This window comes from Borostomias antarcticus (assembly GCF_949987555.1).
Source record: "Borostomias antarcticus genome assembly, chromosome: 8".
Taxonomy (NCBI): Eukaryota; Metazoa; Chordata; class Actinopteri; order Stomiiformes; family Stomiidae; genus Borostomias; species Borostomias antarcticus.
In genome coordinates this window covers 28,525,961-28,544,303 of record NC_140241.1, presented here as the reverse complement: position 1 = coordinate 28,544,303, position 18,343 = coordinate 28,525,961, and the positions used below count along the sequence as shown (strand labels likewise).

At 54.3% G+C, this 18,343-nt stretch overlaps 1 protein-coding gene across 1 annotated transcript in view; it reads left to right on the top strand.

Annotated features, from left to right (window-relative positions):
• The window catches only part of LOC311312425 (putative E3 ubiquitin-protein ligase HERC1), a 53,599-nt gene that overhangs the window by 7,882 nt on the left and 27,374 nt on the right, over positions 1-18,343 (top strand). Inside the window, exons 8-39 of the mRNA XM_084442378.1 lie at positions 1,209-1,336; positions 1,840-1,990; positions 2,104-2,275; positions 2,706-2,840; positions 3,263-3,425; positions 3,578-3,703; positions 3,876-4,109; positions 4,386-4,538; positions 5,305-5,437; positions 6,162-6,359; positions 6,866-7,102; positions 8,088-8,261; positions 8,570-8,684; positions 8,974-9,100; positions 9,986-10,142; positions 10,609-10,909; positions 11,148-11,220; positions 11,311-11,350; positions 11,960-12,222; positions 12,336-12,533; positions 12,877-12,997; positions 13,126-13,363; positions 13,482-13,636; positions 13,841-14,002; positions 14,084-14,181; positions 14,287-14,385; positions 14,484-14,651; positions 15,905-16,144; positions 16,235-16,318; positions 16,421-16,649; positions 16,757-17,006; positions 17,361-18,178. Coding sequence (XP_084298504.1) covers positions 1,209-1,336; positions 1,840-1,990; positions 2,104-2,275; positions 2,706-2,840; positions 3,263-3,425; positions 3,578-3,703; positions 3,876-4,109; positions 4,386-4,538; positions 5,305-5,437; positions 6,162-6,359; positions 6,866-7,102; positions 8,088-8,261; positions 8,570-8,684; positions 8,974-9,100; positions 9,986-10,142; positions 10,609-10,909; positions 11,148-11,220; positions 11,311-11,350; positions 11,960-12,222; positions 12,336-12,533; positions 12,877-12,997; positions 13,126-13,363; positions 13,482-13,636; positions 13,841-14,002; positions 14,084-14,181; positions 14,287-14,385; positions 14,484-14,651; positions 15,905-16,144; positions 16,235-16,318; positions 16,421-16,649; positions 16,757-17,006; positions 17,361-18,178 — 5,940 coding nt within the window. The remainder of the gene's footprint in view (positions 1-1,208; positions 1,337-1,839; positions 1,991-2,103; positions 2,276-2,705; positions 2,841-3,262; positions 3,426-3,577; positions 3,704-3,875; positions 4,110-4,385; positions 4,539-5,304; positions 5,438-6,161; positions 6,360-6,865; positions 7,103-8,087; positions 8,262-8,569; positions 8,685-8,973; positions 9,101-9,985; positions 10,143-10,608; positions 10,910-11,147; positions 11,221-11,310; positions 11,351-11,959; positions 12,223-12,335; positions 12,534-12,876; positions 12,998-13,125; positions 13,364-13,481; positions 13,637-13,840; positions 14,003-14,083; positions 14,182-14,286; positions 14,386-14,483; positions 14,652-15,904; positions 16,145-16,234; positions 16,319-16,420; positions 16,650-16,756; positions 17,007-17,360; positions 18,179-18,343) is intronic.

Here is an 18,343-nt window from a genome sequence, read left to right as displayed (position 1 = left end):
GACCTGCATCTAAATACTATAACCAGGGCCTGCATCTAAATACTATAACCAGGGCCTGCATCTAAATACTATAACCAGGACCTGCATCTAAATACTATTATAAATCATTTCTACTTGAGCATTATTTTTTTTTTTTTATTAAACCTTTATTTTCCCAGGGAAGTCCTATTGAAACAGATGTCTCTTTTACAAAGGAGTCCTAGCCAAGACAGCCCCAAACAGACAATTCAACAAACATTAAAAGCACATAAAAACACAGCGAAGCATTAGCACACACCATCAAAACACCAACAGGGCACATGTACACATCCACAAGACGTACTGTAATAGCACACGATACGACATGGCACGATCAACAAGCAGCATAAGACAAATCACACGCCCACACGGAGCAGCACACAGCAAGGCGTTCAAGGAGCACACAGACACATTCACAGAAAAATACATAGCAGAATAAGTTTCCAGCAGAGCACCTAGCCAAGGCTCCACCCAGACCTCCACCCAGACCTCCACCCAGACCTCCACCCAGACCTCCACCAAGACCTACCCCCAGACCTACCTCCAGACCCTTCAGGGCACCTTTAAAGGCCCTAATTGAGATCAGTTGAGCAAGCTGCAATTTAGATTGACGTTAATTAGACGTTTCCAGGCTACAGGGCCAGAGAACATGAATGTGCGTGATCGACACGGTCACGGCTCTTCTCTGTCCTGGCCCCGCAGTGGTGGAATGAACTGCCCACTGATGTCAGGACAGCAGAGTCGCTGCCAGTCTTTCGTCGCAGGCTCAAAACTCATCTCTTCAAGAAGTACTACAATGATCCTCCCACCTAAGCACTTATTGTATTATATTATATTGCACTGTACTTTAGATTGCGATTCTTGCACTTTGCCTTCAGCACTAGATTATGCTCTTAGTCACTTGTTTTAGAAAGAAGATGCACTTGTGAGTTCTGGCAAGTAGTAGCACATTGGCTCTTCCTACGTTAAATGCAATTATTGTTAGTCGCTTTGGATAAAAGCGTCTGCTAAATGACTGTAATGTAATGTTTTCCGAGCTCGGTGCGAACCTTAGGGGCGCAGAGCTGAATGGCGTTGTTTGAGCGCAGGGCATTGGTTCGAGTCGCCTGTAGTGTCGGCGGGCGCCAAACGGCCCACCGGTTTCCTTCGTTCCAGATAGGAACTCACTAACGCGCGTCTCTCCCCGGCAGGCAAACTGGGACACGGAGACACCAACCGGGTGTATCGGCCCAAGGTGATAGAAGCTCTCCACGGCTTCATCATCAGGAAAGTGTGCGCTGGGAGCCAGTCCTCTCTGGCTCTGACCTCTGCTGGACAGGTGCGTTACTCTCAAACACACACACACACACACACACACACACACACACACACACAGGGGGCTATAGCTCAGGAGGTAGAGCGGGTCGTCCGATGATCATAGGGTCGGCGGTTCGAATCCCGGCTCCTCCTGACGACACGTCGAAGTGGGCAAGACGCTGAACCCCGAATTACAATGGGATTACAAATCCCAGCGAGCAGGCTAGCACCTTGCATGGCAGCTGCCGCCATCGGTGTGTGGATGTGTGTGTGTGTGAATGAGTGAAAGAGAGGCCTTCGTTGTAAAGCGCTGTGGATAAAATAGTATACAAGTGCTGTCCATTTAGCGTCCATTTACCGCTTACGCACACAGTGATCGACGCGGTGTTAATGTCGTCCCGGTGCGTTTCTATACGATTGAGGCGGTGTTAATGTCGTCCCAGTGCGTTTCTATACGATTGAGGCGGTGTTAATGTCGTCCCAGTGCGTTTCTATACGATTGAGGCGGTGTTAATGTCGTCCCAGGTGTTGGCGTGGGGCTGTGGCTCGTGCCTGGGCTGTGGCTCCTCTGAGACCACCTCCCTCACGCTGAGGCCCAGGTTCATCGAGGAACTGAGCGTCACCAAGATCATCGACATCTCCTACGGAGACAGCCACTGTCTGGCGCTGTCCCACGGTGAGACCGAAACGACCGTCTTCTCGGCCATAGCCGCTAAAAAAGCCGAAATTGAAATCGGCCCCTCGCTGTAGACGAGCGTTCTGAACAGGACCGCTGCGCTTCCTCTTCAGAGAACGAGGTGTACGCCTGGGGGAACAACGCCATGGGCCAGTGTGGGCAGGGCCACACCTCCACGCCCATCACCAAACCCAAGAAGGTGATCGGTCTAGAGGGAGTGTCCATCCAGCAAATCACGGCCGGCACCTCCCACAGCCTGGCCTGGACAGCGGTCCCCACTGACAGGTAGGACAGGAGCGATAGGCCCGATCCCAAACTGTCGGTGTCTGATGGTGTAAGCAATATGCTAATGAGACGTATGAAAAGGCAATATGCTAAGCAAAAAGCTTATCAGCAATATGCTAATCCCGGGATTAGATAGATCGATAGATACTCTAGATTCGTTCTTTGTTTGTTTGTTTGTTTGTTTGTTTGTTTGTTTGTTTGTTTGTTTGTTTGTTTGTTTGTTTGTTTGTTTGTTTGTTTCTTTCTTTCTTTCTTTCTTTCTTTCTTTCTTTCTTTCTTTCTTTCTTTCTTTCTTTCTTTCTTTCTTTCTTTCTTTCTTTCCACGGCCTGCCGTGCTCCTCCTCTGTCTCTGTCCTCCTCCTCCTCCTCCTCCTCTCTCAGCTCACGACTTCATCATCGTCTGTGTCTCACTCTCCTGCCCTGTGTGCAGGCAGCTGGTGGCGTGGCACAGGCCCTTCTGTGTGGACCTGGAGGAGAGCACCTTCGCCTACCTGCGCAGCTTCCTGGAACGCTACTGCGACGGCATCGGGGACGACACGCCCCCTGCCCCGTTCCCCTCCCAGAGGTACAGCAGCAACCTACGGGCGGTGTCACGCTACCTCCCCCACTCTCTCTCTCTCTCTCTCTCTCTCTCTCTCTCTCTCTGTCTCTCTGACTCTCTCTGTGTGTGCATCTCTCTCTCTGTCTCTCTCTCTCTGTCTCTCTCTCTCTCTGTCTCTCTCTCTCTCTCTCTTTCTCTCTCTTTCTCTCTCTCTCTCTCTCTCTCTCTCTCTCCCCCCCTCCCCTCCCCTGAGAGGGAATCTGGCACCAGTCTAGAGTCATGCAGGAGAACTGGAGGGCATAAAGCTCCATATGAAGGACAATCTCTCAGTGCTTCCCTCTTAAAGAGACACACACACTCACACACACACACACTCACACACACACACACACACACACAAACTCAAGCGCACGTGTACATACACCCCTTGCCGTGTCTCTTCCCAGGGAGCACCAGCAGTTTGTCCTGCTGTGCATGAAGCTGCTGTCCATCCACTTGTCCCTGGCTCACGCCATCACAGGCTCTACGGTGCTGGGGGCCCAGGGGAGGCCCCTCCGGAACCTTCTATTCAGGCTCATAGACTCCAACGTACCAGACTCTGTGCAGCAGGTAAAGCCGTCAGCATCAAACGCCCAAGACGAGCAGTGCATTTCTGTATTTGAATACATCGTTGTGTGCAGCAGACTACCCGAGTAGTAGCTACGCCTCATCTTATAAGTGCGTGTGTGTGTGTGGTTGCGTGTGTGTGTGTGTGTTTTAAGGCGGTGATGAACACTCTGTCCATCGGAGCGTCGCTGCTGCTGCCCCCCCTCAGGGAACGGACCGAGCTGCTCCACTCTCTCCTACCTCAGGGCCCGGAGAGCTGGGAGGGCCTCTCCAAAGGCCAGGTATGCTGCCCCTCCACCACCACCACCACCACGCCATCTACAGGCCACCTCCAAGAACAGCAGTCACATTGGGACCTCCGCTGACCCAAGCCGTGACCCAAGCCTAGTGGTTTTGACCCCGCCCTATGTCACGTGTGGTCATGGCCATGTCCCTGTTCTCTCCCTCCCCCAGCGTCTGCAGCTGGACATGGTGCTAAACAGCCTCCAGGAGCAGTCCCACGTGGCCTCCCTGCTGGGCTACAGCTCCCCCGGGGAGCTGACGCCCCCCGGACCCCCCCAGGCGCCCAGCCCCAACCGCCTCCCCCCCTCCTCTTCCTCGTCCGGACCCCCGGAGGTGGCCCAAGACCACCTCCACCTGGCGGAGGTGCTGCTCAAAACTCTGCTGCTCAGCATCGGCTTCTACACGGTACGACGGGAGGGGGGATGGAGAGTGTGTGTGTGTGTGTGTGTGTGTGTGTGTGTGTGTGTGTGTGTGTGTGTGTGTGTGTGTGTGTGTGTGTGTGTGTCTTGTGGTCTCCACCATAGGGTAATTCCACTGCTTGAGCGTGTCATTGATTTCTTCCAGAAGGCTAACGGAGAAGAGTTTTTGTGGCGGTGCCTTGGCGCGTGTGTGTGTGTGGGTCTTGTGTGTGTGTGTGTGTGTGTGTGTGTGTGTGTGTGTGTGTGGGTCGTGTGCGTGCAGGAGCGTGCGTTCGGCGAGCTGGAGAAGAACAGCGACAAGCAGCAGTCCAGCCCGGCCCAGAGACAGACCGAGCCCCCCTCCCACTTCCACCACCTCCTGTCCGCTCTTCACAAACACCTGCTGGCGCACTGCTACGTCTGCGCCAAGCCAGAGGTAAACACCGACCACCACGGAAACGCACGCGGCGCCGACCGTCTGATCCCGTCCATCTGCCTACAAAACCTCGCCGGCGTGCGATCCGTACGCTGATGTTGAATTCTGTGTGTAGTCCATACGCTGACACCGGGTTGCAGCTGGTGCGTGGAGGCGCGCGGCCAGCGAGCATTGAGCGATTCCGGCAGCACGCTAGCTAGAATGGTAGCTACTTAGAACGGTAGCTAGCTAGATAGATCGCTAGTAAGAATGCTAGTAAGAACTCTATTTAGCTAGTAAGAACAGTAGCTGGCTAGGTAGCAAGAACGGTAGCAATCAAAATGTCTACATTTGCAGTCTAAACGTGCACCTGTGTTGTCAAGTCGGACGGGTGCCAACTCACCCCCACAAGCGTTCGCAAATAAATAACCCTTCTCGAATCACGCGTTTCAAGTAAACAACCGACTTCAAACTCTGATTAGGCCTACAGTATTACACGCTCTAAAAGATTTGGGCGGATGTATTTCCCGCCGTAATGTTGTCATTTGTACGCAGATTTGACAAGAAGCTGGCGCCAACCATGTATACAAAAACGTAGCTACCTCTCTACCTGCTACTGTACACTACTGTATATCCACAGTAGCTCTAACATTCACCACCGAAGTCACCCAATGTATATTTTGACATTCTCACCAATCTTGCTTTCGTGTGTGCACCCCCCCCCCCCCCCTCTTGTGTGTTTGACCTTTGACCCACCTGTATAAATAGTTCACGTGTGTGCCCCTAGGACGACAGCAGCGTGACGTTGCTCCACAAGCACCTGTGTCTGCTGCTGCCCTACGCCGCCGAAACCTTCCGGAGGTCCACCATCCTGCTGGAGGAGAGCTCCCTGGACAAGCACGTCATCACCAAACTGCGCAGTAAGAACCTCCTGTCTCTCCCCCGGTGACGCGGGGAGGGGGGGGGGGGGGGGGGAGTGGAGATGATGATGCGTCACGAATGGGCAGCTGTCACTGTGGGATTTGTGCGGGGATTTAGTGCCAGTGACCAGCTGTGACTCCACAGCTCGCACACACGGCACCAGCTACTGTTTACGGGACGGAAGTATAGATGATTAACAGTTAATTACTAAATCAACTATGTAGATACCATGGTATCATGCACAGTGATTGAATTTCACGGTTATGTCTGTTTAATACTCCCTTCCCCTCTCTGACTCCCCCTCCCCCCCCTCTCTCTCTCTCCTCCCCTCCCTCCCCCATCTCTCTCCTCCTCTCCCTCCCTCTCCCTCTCTTAATCCGCCCCCCATCTCCCTCTCTCTCTCTCCTCCCCTCCCTCCCTCTCTCTCCCCCCTCCCTCCCTCTCCCCCTACCTCTCTCTCCTCCCCTCCCTCCCTCTCCCTCTCTCTCTCCTCCCTCACTCTCCCTCTCTCTCCTCCCCTCCCTCTCTCTCTCTCTCTCCCTCTCTCTCCTCCCTCTCTCTCCCTCCTCTCCTCCCCTCCCCTCCCCTCCCTCCCTCCCTCCCTCCCTCCCTCCCTCCCTCTCTCTCTCTCCCTCTCTCTCCTCCCTCTCTCTCCTCCCTCCCTCTCTCTCCCTCTCTCTCTCCCCTCCCTCTCTCTCTCCTCCCCTCCCTCCTTCTCTCCAGCGGTGCTATTCAGCTCAGTGGCGGGCAGCCTGCTGTGCCAGGTCGTGTACTCCCTCCTGCTGCTACCCCTGGGCGTGGTGCGGCCGCTGCTGCGCCACCTGCTGGCGCTGCTGGAGCACCTCAACGAGTTCAACTGCCTGCTGCCCGACACGGCGCTGCTAGAGGAGCAGGAGCTGGAGGCGGAGGGAAGCTGCTCAGGTCTGCTGGCCTTGGGGACAGAAACCCCCCCCCCACCCCCCCAGAACGGGTCACCCCTCAGACTAAAGCTCCAGGGTGACCCCGTTGATGACACCGTGTCCTAACTGCTTGTGACGCGAGCAACAGAACGCGACATCGCATGCTTGCTGTCCTAACTGAAACCGTTAAATGTCCTGTTCTGTTACGTCATTTGTCTATATTCCCAACTGAAGACAGACGCCTGTCAACGCGAGCGACAGGAGGAAAATAGGAACAGGGCGAGCGTCAAAAGGGCAGTTAAAACGTCGCGCCGCTTCGCGCTGCGTCGCTCGCGTCCAGTTAGGACATAACAATAGAAAACAAAGCAATGGAACGCATTTTGTCGCTGACGCTCGCTCGCGTTGCGTGTAGTTAGGACACGGTGTAATACTCATGATAGTTACGGATAGATCCGTCGCCTCCTTTTGATCGTTGACCGTGACCGTTTTTTTTTTTTTTTCTCCCTCGTGTCGTCTCCGTGCTTCCAGACGAGTCCGAGGGGGCGGGGCCTGGCGCCGGAGAGGAAGAGGAAGAGGTGGAGGACGACGACGACGACGGGTGGGTATGGCTCCTGGACCTGGAGAGATCGGTGGCGCTGGCCATCGGCCGCTGCCTAGGCGGGATGCTGCGGGGTCCGCCCCCCTCCGTCCAGGAGAGGGCGTCAGAGTTCTGGCTGTGCAACCCCCTGCTGAGGAACGGGCTGGAGATGGACTTCCAACAGCTCGGTACGACGACTCGCGGTCCGGCGTCAGCGTGGTACATTTAAGCAATAAACCACTCGAGGCCGTGTGTTATAGTGATTTTATAACAGCTAGGGGGCGTTGTTAGAAACTAAAACCCCCCTAGCTGTTATAAAATCACTATAACACACGGCCTCTTGTGGTTTATTGCTTTTATACAACGGTTACTACATCTATTAGTGTAAAATAGACACACAGCAATGTAAAATATTAACATTTATTCAAAACGAAGCATCATTCCCTCAATTCCGCCGAGCAAAATAGTTCCCCTAACAAAAGGGTTGCCAAGCAACAACAACAACTACAATGCATTGGATCAAATGGGAGGCGCATTAATACTGAAAATGGAATAATATGCGGTCCCAGGTGTGTGTTACAAAGTATTTTAACACGGCGTCCAGCCAATCAGAATCAAGAACCAGAACTAACCGTTGTATAACTGCCAATAGAACCCATGAGAGCTCTTGCGCTGGTACACGTAAACTACGTTCATGCTACAAACTGGTTTTCGTATCCCGGCCAGTGATTGGTTCCCCCGAAATCCTGGGAGCACCAATCAGTAACAGCTTTCTCGTTAACAGAAGTGCAGCCCATTTTTCGAACCTCTCTCTCATCGCTGCTACGACCTTTCACCTCTTTCAGTTTTGACTTTTAGGCGCACCCTCAGAAAACCAGATGGGGTGGCGAAATGGCACAGACTCTTATATACAGTACTGTTATATACTGTATCATGCGGAGCGCAGCGATTCAACGTAATATTTGAGTCTGGGGAGAGACTACATCTGTCAACACATGTTCTTGCATCTGGAAACCTGCCTTATAGTATACATTATTGCATGTGACATGCTATACCTGTATAAGACCCCCTTATTGTTCGAGAGTAAGAGCATCCCACTCCATCATCTCTCCCTTTCACACTTCGTGTGTGTGTGTGTGTGTGTGTGTGTGTGTGCATGCGCGTGCCCCACAGACTCCAGCACGGCCTGGCTTGCCGAAGCTGTGCTGCTGGGCTGCTCCGATGCCAAGCTGGCGGACCTGAGCCTGGACGAGGAGACCGGCGCGCTGGTCGAGCTGGCTCTGGGGTCGTCCCGAGAGCCCGCCGGCGGCCTGTGGAGGAAGATGAAGGACCACGCTGCCGGCAGAGGTACGGGGCGGCGCACCCACACTTCCTCTGGGGGGGGGGGGGGATAATGGATGGACTGCCCGCACCAACGTGACCGTTCATAAACACGCCGGTCGCCAGGAGAGGAACATGTGTCAACGCAGATATCGTAAATCCCAAGAACAGGAAGACGCGTAAATCTTGCCAGTCATTCTTCGGGGGTCGCAAACCAGGAAGTTTTACGAAGTAATGTTGTTTTTGAATAACCACTTTTTTTTTCTTCTTCTTGTTGTTGTTGTTGGCTGTGCCCCCCCCTCCCCGCCCCCCCCCCCCCCCCTCCCCCGGTGCAGACTGGGACAGCGGAGGCCCCGCTGGCGACTCCCTGCTGGAGACGGCGTGCCGCTGTAGCCTGGCGGCCCTGCTCAAACACACCGGCCTGCAAGACGAGGCCCACTGCCAGGACAAGTGAGCAGCACTCGCGCCCGTCTCATATGGGTCTCCTAGCGCCCGGAAGTAATAATAATAATAATAAAATCCATTATTATTATTATTATTATTAAGTGCGCTTGATTGATTTACCTTACTTTTCCGCATGGCGCTCTCTCTGGTAACGCGACATGAATGATCCAGACGCTTCAGAGCGCAGTACTGTACAGTATGTGTGCCCTGGGAGCCATTGGTCCATCTCCATCATCATCATCATCATCATCATCATCATCATCATCATGGCGGTCTGTGCTCCGCTCTCTGGCAGGTACGAGCCGTGCGAGGCGCTGATGGAGATCTACGAGATGGTGTGCCAGATCCGGAGCACGCTGCTGGCTCACAAAGACAGCCCAGGGACAGCTACCAGCACGCAGGCCCCGAGCGCCACAAAACAGGTAGCTACACACAACACAACACACAACGCAACACACAACGCTCACCAGACCCGGGTCCAACTATGACTGTTAACGTTTCCACCCGACCCGGGTCCAACTATGACTGTTACCGTTCCCACCAGACCCGGGTCCAACTATGACTGTTACCGTTCCCACCAGACCTGGGTCCAACTATGACTGTTACCGTTCCCACCAGACCCGGGTCCAACTACGCCTGTTACCGTTCCCACCAGACCCGGGTCCAACTATGACTGTTACCGTTCCCACCAGACCTGGGTCCAAATCAAGCAATAAACCTAAAACCCCCCTAGCTGTTATAAAATCACTATAACACACGGCCTCTCGTGGTTTTTTGCTTTTATACAACGGTTACTACAACTATTAGTGTAAAATAGACACACATCAATGTAAAATATTAACATTTATTCAAAACGAAGCATCATTCCCTCAATTCCGCAGAGCAAAATAGTTCCCCTAACAAATGGGTTGCCAAGCAACCACAACAACTACAATGCATTGGATCAAATGGGAGGCGCATTCATACTGAAAATGGAATGATATGCGGTCCCAGGTGTGTGTTACAAAGTATTTTAACACGGCTTCCAGCCAATCAGAATCAAGAACCAGAACTAACCGTTGTATAACCCTACTTTGAGTATTTCTGGGCATGTTCACTCTCCTCTGGCACAATGGAACCAATAGGCTGTTCCCAAATATGCTAACCCCACCCACCTGACACACCCACCTAACCCTTCAGACAGGCTCCAGTGAACAATAACATGAATTAAAAGTATTTCAGATATTATTTGGACCCGGGTCGTATCCTCACCCAGTTTAGTGAACAATTTGTCGGGGACTCTCTGACGTCCCCGCTTCCTCTCCCAGAGCTCCCAGAGTCCCGGCGAGGACCGGCAGGAGGCGGGGCCCTCGGGCGAGCGGGCGGGGAAGGAGGCGGAGCTCGGGGACCACCAGGGGGGTCCGCCCCCCGCCGCCGAACACAACCAGGAGGAGGGGCCGGAGGAGGACGCACCCAGCATCAGCAGTATGTACCTGCCGGGTAAACGCCCAGCGTCTCTCTCACACAGGGATCTCACAGCCCCCCCAACAGCAGGCCGAAGGGGGCGGAGCAAGCTTCGTAACGTATACATGACCTCCGTAACCCCCGACGGCGCACACACAAGCTGTGTTCGGAATCGCTCCCTCGTTCCCTCACTCCCTATTCCCTACATAGGATTCACCATGTAGTGAACTACCTAGGGAACGGAGAAAATGTAGGGTACATGCACTGTTCCCTGCAAATCAAGGTGAATTGTGGGTAATAAATAGTGGACTATATAGGGAACGAAAATTCCGGACACTACAAACAAAATGGCTGACGCCCTATATAGTGCAGTATATAGTGAATAGGGAGCGATTCCGAACACGGCTACAGAGTGAACGCCAGCGCTCAGACTCGAACGCCGGCGCTCGGACTCACCGCGCGGTCCGTTTCCCGTCTCGTCTCCCAGAGGTGCTGCAGTGCTTCCTGGCCACGCGGGAGGCCATGCAGCTGCAGCAGAACGAGACGGTGTACGAGTCGTCGGGGACCTCCACCCTGCCCAGCAGCGCCGAGAGCCCCGGCAGCCCGGAGAGGGAGCCCGCCCCGCCCAGGCCCTGGGACGGGGGCCGGGGGTCCGAGGAGAGCCTGTCCTTCCCCGCCGCCTGCCACCTGGTGGTCTCCCGATGCGTCTTCCTCCTCCTGGGGGTCCGGCCGGCCTGGCAGGAGCCCGACGAGGCGGACAGCGGGCCGGACGAGAACACGGGGCCCAGGTGTGTGTGTGTGTGTGTGTGTGTGTGTGTGTGTGTGTGTGTGCGTGCGTTCGTTCGTTCCTATGAACATTTCTAAAAACATTACTTTTATGTGAATACATATTATAATAATACAATGATCATTATGAACTCATAAAATAGAATATATTTCTTCATAACTGTGTGTGTGCGTGCGTGCGAGAGAAAGAGGTTTGTGTTAGTCTACTCTGAAAGCACTTCCACCTCCTTCCACCTCCAGGAAATCATCTTCATCTGAGTCCCTGCTCAGTCCGAAGACAGACCTCAGATTCTCCGGGGAGAGCAGAAAACAGGTGGGCGCTTATTACAACATGTACGGTAGATGTGATATACCATTAGAATTTTTCCTATCTGTGCCAACATGCTCTTTGCGTCTCATGTAGTCGGCAGACCAGTCCAGAAACCCTTTTAAGAACAAAATGGGTAAGTGGAGAGATTATTATTATTACCTTAGGGTGCGTGTCTACCAGCAAGCTGTATTTTAGAGCTGACGCTGTTGTTCTCGTTGTTTACAAATGGGTAATGAGCTCTAGGGCTCTATAGAGACGAGAGCTGTGTTCCATGCGCTTTTTAGCGCTATAGCGCCATGAGCTCTAGGCTTTTTTGCAGTTGAAAAAAGTTTAACTTCTTGGGCTAGAGGGCAGTCTGTAAAAGGCTGTTATGACGACGACAACAGTTGGTTTTTGGCAAAACCGCAGAGAGTGAAAGTTAGCACTAGCTAACATTGGCTATTTATCTTAACTTGGGTGATTAATCTGCAGTCGGCAAAAACACGACACTCATTGCTAACATAGCTGTAAAACATCTGTAGCCTTGCTAGCTCTCAAATCTAGCCTAGCCAGCTCTAGTGAGCCCTAAGGAACTGTAAGCTTGGCGCTGTTCAGCTACATACAGCTTGTCGGTGGACACAAAGCCTAAATCTTCATTACTCAACTTCTAGCAGTCAAGGTTTACCTCGAACCTTGCAGGCCTGAGAGGGCAGTTAACCCCCCAGGGAGTTTGACCTTCCCCCCCCACCCCCCTACCCCCCAGGTCTTCCTCTGTGCTCCCTGGGCATCATGAAGGACGCGTGGGAGCGTCTGCGCCAGTGCATCAGCCCCACCACCTCCACCTTGTGCCAGGGCGCCGCCGGCAGCTCGCCCATCCTCAACCAGGTCTTCCACTTCCTGTGCGGGAGCCTGCTCCGCCCGTCAGCCCCCTCCTCGTCCTCCCTGCTGGACAGGGCGGCGGCGGGCGGCCAGGCCGACCCCAAGGCCATCACCCTGGCCATGGCCCAGCAGCAGCAGAGGGCCGAGGTACCCGCGCGCCCCGACGCCCGGTTCTTACGGGTTCTTATGCGTTCCAGGGGTTCCGACGCCCCCCCTTGTGGTCTTAACCCCAGTTCTGTCTTGCGCGTTGTGGTTGTCAGGTGCGTCTGGAGGCCCTGTCCCAGATCTCCTCCTTCCTGTCGGAGATGGAGGAGAAGAGCAGCGGCTCCACGGCGCCCCCGCGCTTCCCTGGCCTGCTGCAGTCGGTGCAGCTGCAGTTCCTGTCCGGCAGCTTCGGACTGGCGACGCCCATCACTGGCTGCCTGTCCGGAGCCGACGACAAGATGCAGCACTACACGGTAACGCTGAAATTCCAATTATGAGCTAGTGCTGGGGTTAAGTTCCTTGCTCAACTGTAGGCGATGATTTGTAGGAAATCAGTCTTGAACCAGCAAACTTTGGGTCACTGGCCAGATCCTCTAACTACTGGGCTACCTACGGCCCGGACGGGTTATATGGTTAACTTGCTAATTGCTTAATTGCTTAATTGGTTGAATTTGTCAATTTATTTCTATTCTATTTCTATTCTATTTGTGGTTGATTGGTTGACTAATTGGTTAATTAAGTGGTGATCAATCAATCAACCAACAGTTCCATGGACATCGCTGATATGTGTTAGATCAGTGTTGTCTTCATCCACAGTCCGGCACCCAGTCAGCCTCCATGGCCGCCCAGAGAGAGCTGCAGGCGGCAGCGCACACTCTCTACCAGCAGGTGGCGCGTGTCCTCAGACAGAAGGTCCTGCTGGACAGGGAACAGACAGGTCGGTCTGTAGACAATAACCGATGAGTGTCCCCCCCACGCATGTGGAGGCACTGTCATCATGGACTAGATCCACCCGTCACCCGGCTCTCTCCCTCCATCCTCTCACCCCACCCTCCCACCCCCCAGGCTCCTCCCACCTGCTGCTGGCCACCGTGTTCGCCCTGAACTTCCACTACCAGCCCGTCGACCTGGTGATCGTCATCAAGTGTGGCATCCTGGACATCCTGTCCGCGCTGGCCGACAACACGTGCGTGTTGATGAACCAACGCTGGCTGGCGGCCTCCGTTTCCGGCCGCATGCTGCTGAGCGGGGCGGTGAAGCTGGCGTGCGCCCGCCTCCTCCAGATTCTCGCCATCGCCGCCAGGTGAGTCAGAGGACGGATTCCAGGCCCACTCAGGCCCGCTCGTTGGAACTGAACCGGTTGGTTGAACAGAAGCAAAACGTGTGTGTGTGTGTGTGTGTGTGTGTGTTGCTGCCCTCAGCTCCTGTGAGGCGCAGCTGCCTCTGGACGTGTCCCAGGCTCTGATGGACGTGATGTGTGAACAGCTGCAGAGTCTGCTGCTGCAGGAGGCCCTGGAGACGAGCTCCGCCGAGGGGACCGAGTCTGACACCAGCGCCAGGAGGCCCAAGACTGAGGGTGAGGCCTTGTTACTGGGGATGTAGAGCGGTGAGGGATTTGCGAGAAATGCCGGAAAACAAAGTCTGTGTTTAGTCTGGCTTAGTTGAGGTCGATGCCGCTAGCGATATGCTAACCGTTATTGAACGTGCGTATGAGCTGGCGACTAAGGTCCGAAGATGTTATAAATAATGTGTTGTCTCTTATCTGGTGTACCTCATGTAGGATCCGAGCTGGTACGGAGCAATCGGGTTGTGGAGTCTCAGCTCGCTGACTTCCTGGTGTTTCTACGTCGCATCCTGTCCCTAAGGGTGACCAAGAGGGTCTCTGCCTTCATCAAGTGGATCGATCCGCTCATGACCATCATCTCCCACAAGTGCTCTTCAGGTAAAACTGTCCGCTGAACAGGTAGGCTCATTAAGGTCATTTAACGAAGGTCACCAACCCAAGTGTCATGTTTCGTGTTAGGTTCGCCACAATTCCGTAACCTTCGAACCAAACTGCTGGCGTTCCACATATTGGAAGGTCTGTTACCAGGATGTTCGGACCCAGCGCACATTCAACAGGTAAAGTCCGCAGTTCACATCACTGCACTTGTCTGTGGTAAACAAAATAAAAAAAGTGGACTCGCGCGTCTCACTAACTTCTTTCCTTTCTCCTCCTCGTTGTAGATCGTTGATCAACTGTTCGGCCTTCTCTCTGCCTGTATGTGGGAGGAGCCTTTAGCCACGAAGAAGAGCCAGGAGAAATCATCTGAAAGCCATACTAAGGTATATGGAGGTATCACAGTCACAGTGTTATGGAGATAATGGGCCAGTTTAAAATGGTTTTGTGAGGTTGAAAGTGGGTCAATGTGTCTGTGTCCCAGGACCCCGGCTGCGATGACGAATGTATTCCTATTGGAGATTTCTCCTTTGACCCGTACAAGCTGATCTGCTGCTCCCTGGAGAGCGGGGCCGTCCTCTGCCACGGTGCGGGGGGGAAAGGCTATGGGCTGGCCACCACCGCCATCACCTCAGGCTGCTTCATCTGGAAGGTATTAGACAACCCCACCTCCACCAACTCCTACAGTAGGATCATCACTCTATACTCTGCCGACGCCCCCAACAGTACCTCTCACCCCTTTGAAAGACCCAAAAAGTTACAAAAATAGCGGACTTTTAAATCGCTAACATTGTTAGCATTAATCAATAGAGTTCAACATAGAAAAAATTAGCATCGTGGCTAGCGAACGTTTTCTGACTGGGAATGAGGGATGATGAAATAAAAATATTTTCTGTTGCTATATCTAGCTTGTAATATAACAGGTTTAATGCATGTCTTCTGGTGTTAGTAACTCTGTAGGCTAACATTAGCTATGTGTTGTGGACAAAATGGCGTTGCATTCAAGTTTAGTTCACATTCCATTTAGGCTATGCATTTTGAGCAATGCTTTGGCGATTTCTCTGTTCAGCATTCACACACATTTTCTGCAGTAAATTTTTTTTTTTCTAGTAATATGCTTTTATGTGTTGTAAATAAATATCGTTAATATTTATTTACCTAAACACTTGTTTCATTTCAGCTCAGTGTAGAGAAATGCACCGATACTAACAAACATGGATACCTATGCTAACAAACGCCTTACTGCGCGCATCTATGTCGACATGGTCGACACCATGTATCCGTGACATGTCCGCCCTGCGACAACGCTAGTAGTTTCGAGGGAGCCTACCACCCCCCCCCCCCCAAAAAAGAAAATAGGGGAAACAATGCATATCTCACAGAATGTAAGCACAGACACAGTGGCACTTAAAGGTACCCAATGTAGTTTTTGACCACTAGTTTGCGCTCTAGAGCAAATTTGAGAAGGTGGTCCCCGAAAATCGCGTACTACGCCATTGCGTCAAAATATGCGGAGCACATAATAGTGACGTTTCACACATCTTTGTTGTTTTCAAAACATTAGCTAAATATCATTTTGCGAAGAAATTACAAGGTAGGAAAGACATTCAAGTGATTCAACATGTTTATTAGACGACAAGGAACCATATAATTGAGGAATTTCGAAAATAAACAAAGAACGGATTGTTTTGATTCACGTTTCGTTGGGTACCTTTAACACATGGCCACAGAATGATGTCCTGTGGGGCATTATACAACTGGTACTGTAGATCAGGCCACTCTGATTGGTTGAAAGGGCCGTTCAGCGAATGCCTTGTCACGGTTTCAAGTTTCAAGTGTCACGTCTACTACTTCCAACCCTATCCTTCTGCCCCCCCCCCCACCGCCACCCCCCTCCCCACCCAGTTCTACATTACCAAGGAGAACAAGGGCAACGAGGGCACGTGTGTGGGCGTGTCACGCTGGCCCATCCGCGACTACAACCACCGCACCACCACGGACATGTGGCTGTACCGGGCCTACAGCGGCAGCCTGTACCACGGGGGCGAGCTGGGCCGGGCCCTGCCCTCCTTCACCCAGGGGGACACCATCACCTGCATCCTGGACATGGAGGCCAGGAGCATCTCCTTCGCCAAGAACAACAAGGTGACCGCGAGGGGCTAGGTCACCGGAGATACCCCGTCTTCTCCTGCTGCGCACTAAAGCCCGCGTCTCTCTCTCTCTCTCTCCCGACAGGAGCCCAAGCTGGCCTTCGAGGGCGTGGACGCCACCGAGCTGTACCCCTGCGTGCTGTTCTACAGCAGCAACCCTGGAGAGAAGGTACGCGCTGGGGCGTCGCGCGACCGGTGCGTGTCTAGCCGGCTAAGGGGGGGGCGAGCGCTTTTTAAAGACTCTCGTATCTCTTTGTCTCCCCACCTACAGGTGGCGCTGTGCGACCTGCAGATGCGCGGCATGCCCAGCGACCTGCTGCCCGGCGAGCCCCTGTGCAGTCCGCACGCCACCGTGCTGCTGGAGGCCGCGGTGCAGCTCCTCCGCCGGCTGCACACGTGCGACCACTGGACCCCCCACATCAACCAGCACGTGCAGGCCCGCCTGGAGCTCATCGGGCCCCTGAAGAGAGAGGGGGCCCCGGGGGGCCCCGCCAAGCAAGGTCCGCCCCACAGAGAGAGAGACCCGCAGAACCCGAGAACACACAAACGTGAACTCGATAGTAAGAGAAGCTAGAATGACCCGTTGCATGTCTCTCTCTCGCTCAAGGGTCAGAAGAGCCGGTACCGGGAGGAGACGGGGCGACCGGTCCCTCTGGCCTGTCCGAGGCCCAGCTGGCCGCCCTGTGCTCGGAGGTGTGGCCGGCGCTGGCGCTGATCGGAGGGGTGGACAGCGGGCTCCGGGCCGGGGGGCTGTGCCTGCACAAGCCCAGCAGACGCAGAGCTACCCTGCTGGGGGTGCTGAAGGAAGGAAGCCCCCTGGCTAAGCTCCAGTGGGAGGATGCTGACCTCTCCGTCAGGTATTACGCAACACGCAAATACACACACGTTATGAAAATCTCATTATCAGAAATGTCACAACGAATTGATTACTGGACGATCGATGCACATAACGAATGCTCTGCTTTCACCCCTGGCCCTGTGTGTCCTCAGTCCCATCCCTCCAGTGCATGTCTCTCACCATCTCTCCATTCGCCTCAGTCATCCTTCTGACCTATTCTTTTCTCCCCCTTTTTTCTCCTCTTCTTTTTCTTTGTCTCCACCTTTTTCTTGTGGTCCGCCTCTCCCTCCATCCTTCCACCCCCACCCCCCGTCGTCCACTCTTCTATCTCTCCATGTTGCGTGCGTGTTGCGTGTTGCGTCCACTAACCAAGCTTCCTGAATTCTTGGTCACCCAGTGACACCCCGCTCTCGTCCCTGGAGCCCTGTGACGTGCCCCAGTGTGACGTCACGCGCCTCCGAGGCCTCAAACCCACCGTCTTGCTGGACCTGCTGTTCCTGACGGGGCTGCTGGAGGAGCAGGAGGGCAGCCGGGGGGGCCAGGGCCACGGCCCCCCGCCCCCCAGGAAGAGCTGCTCTTCAGAAGAGGAGAGCGCCCCCCGCAGCGAGCTGGAACGCCGGCTAGACCACGACATCGCTCGGCTGATGTCGGACGAAGAAGAAGGCGAGGGAGGGGCGGGGCCGGCGGAGGAGGAGAGGAGGGACCAGACGTCGGAGCCCTCCCCCTCCCCCTCCTCCTCCTCCTGTCCTCCTCCAGCAGCGGGCGAGCCGTGCGACGGGCAGGACGTCACCCCGTGTCCCCCCCCGCCCCAGACCCCCCAGGCAGCCAAGCCCGACCTTTTCTCCCTGGAGCTGAGGGCCGTCCGCGTCTCCTACCTCCTCCTGGGGGCTCTGAAGTCCCTGGCCGCCATCCTCGGCTGCGGGCGCTTCACCGACCTGCTACTGGTGGCCAAGCAGGACCCCCCCGCCGCTGCCGGCAGCCCCGACCCGACCAGGGCGGCGCCCGGCGGGGAGGACGGCGCCGAGCTGAGGGCCGTGCTGCAGTTGGCGGTGCGGAGCATGGTGAAGTGGGCCGTGCGGCCGTGCCCTATCAAGCAGAGCGTGGCGCTGGCAGACCTGGAGAGGGCCCAGATCATGATCTACAAGGGAGCCCTCAGCAGATCACAGGACAAAGGAGGCAAAGATCGCAAAGGTGCAGGGTTATTACCAAGGCATATATGTGTAGAGTACGGTAGTAGTTCCCAATTTTCACTAGAATGTTTGCTTGACGGTAGTCCAGGGCTGAGTTTCCCAGAGGCATCGTAGCGCTACGTTCATCGTAAGCTATGGCGTTCATCATAGCGCTACGATGCCTCTG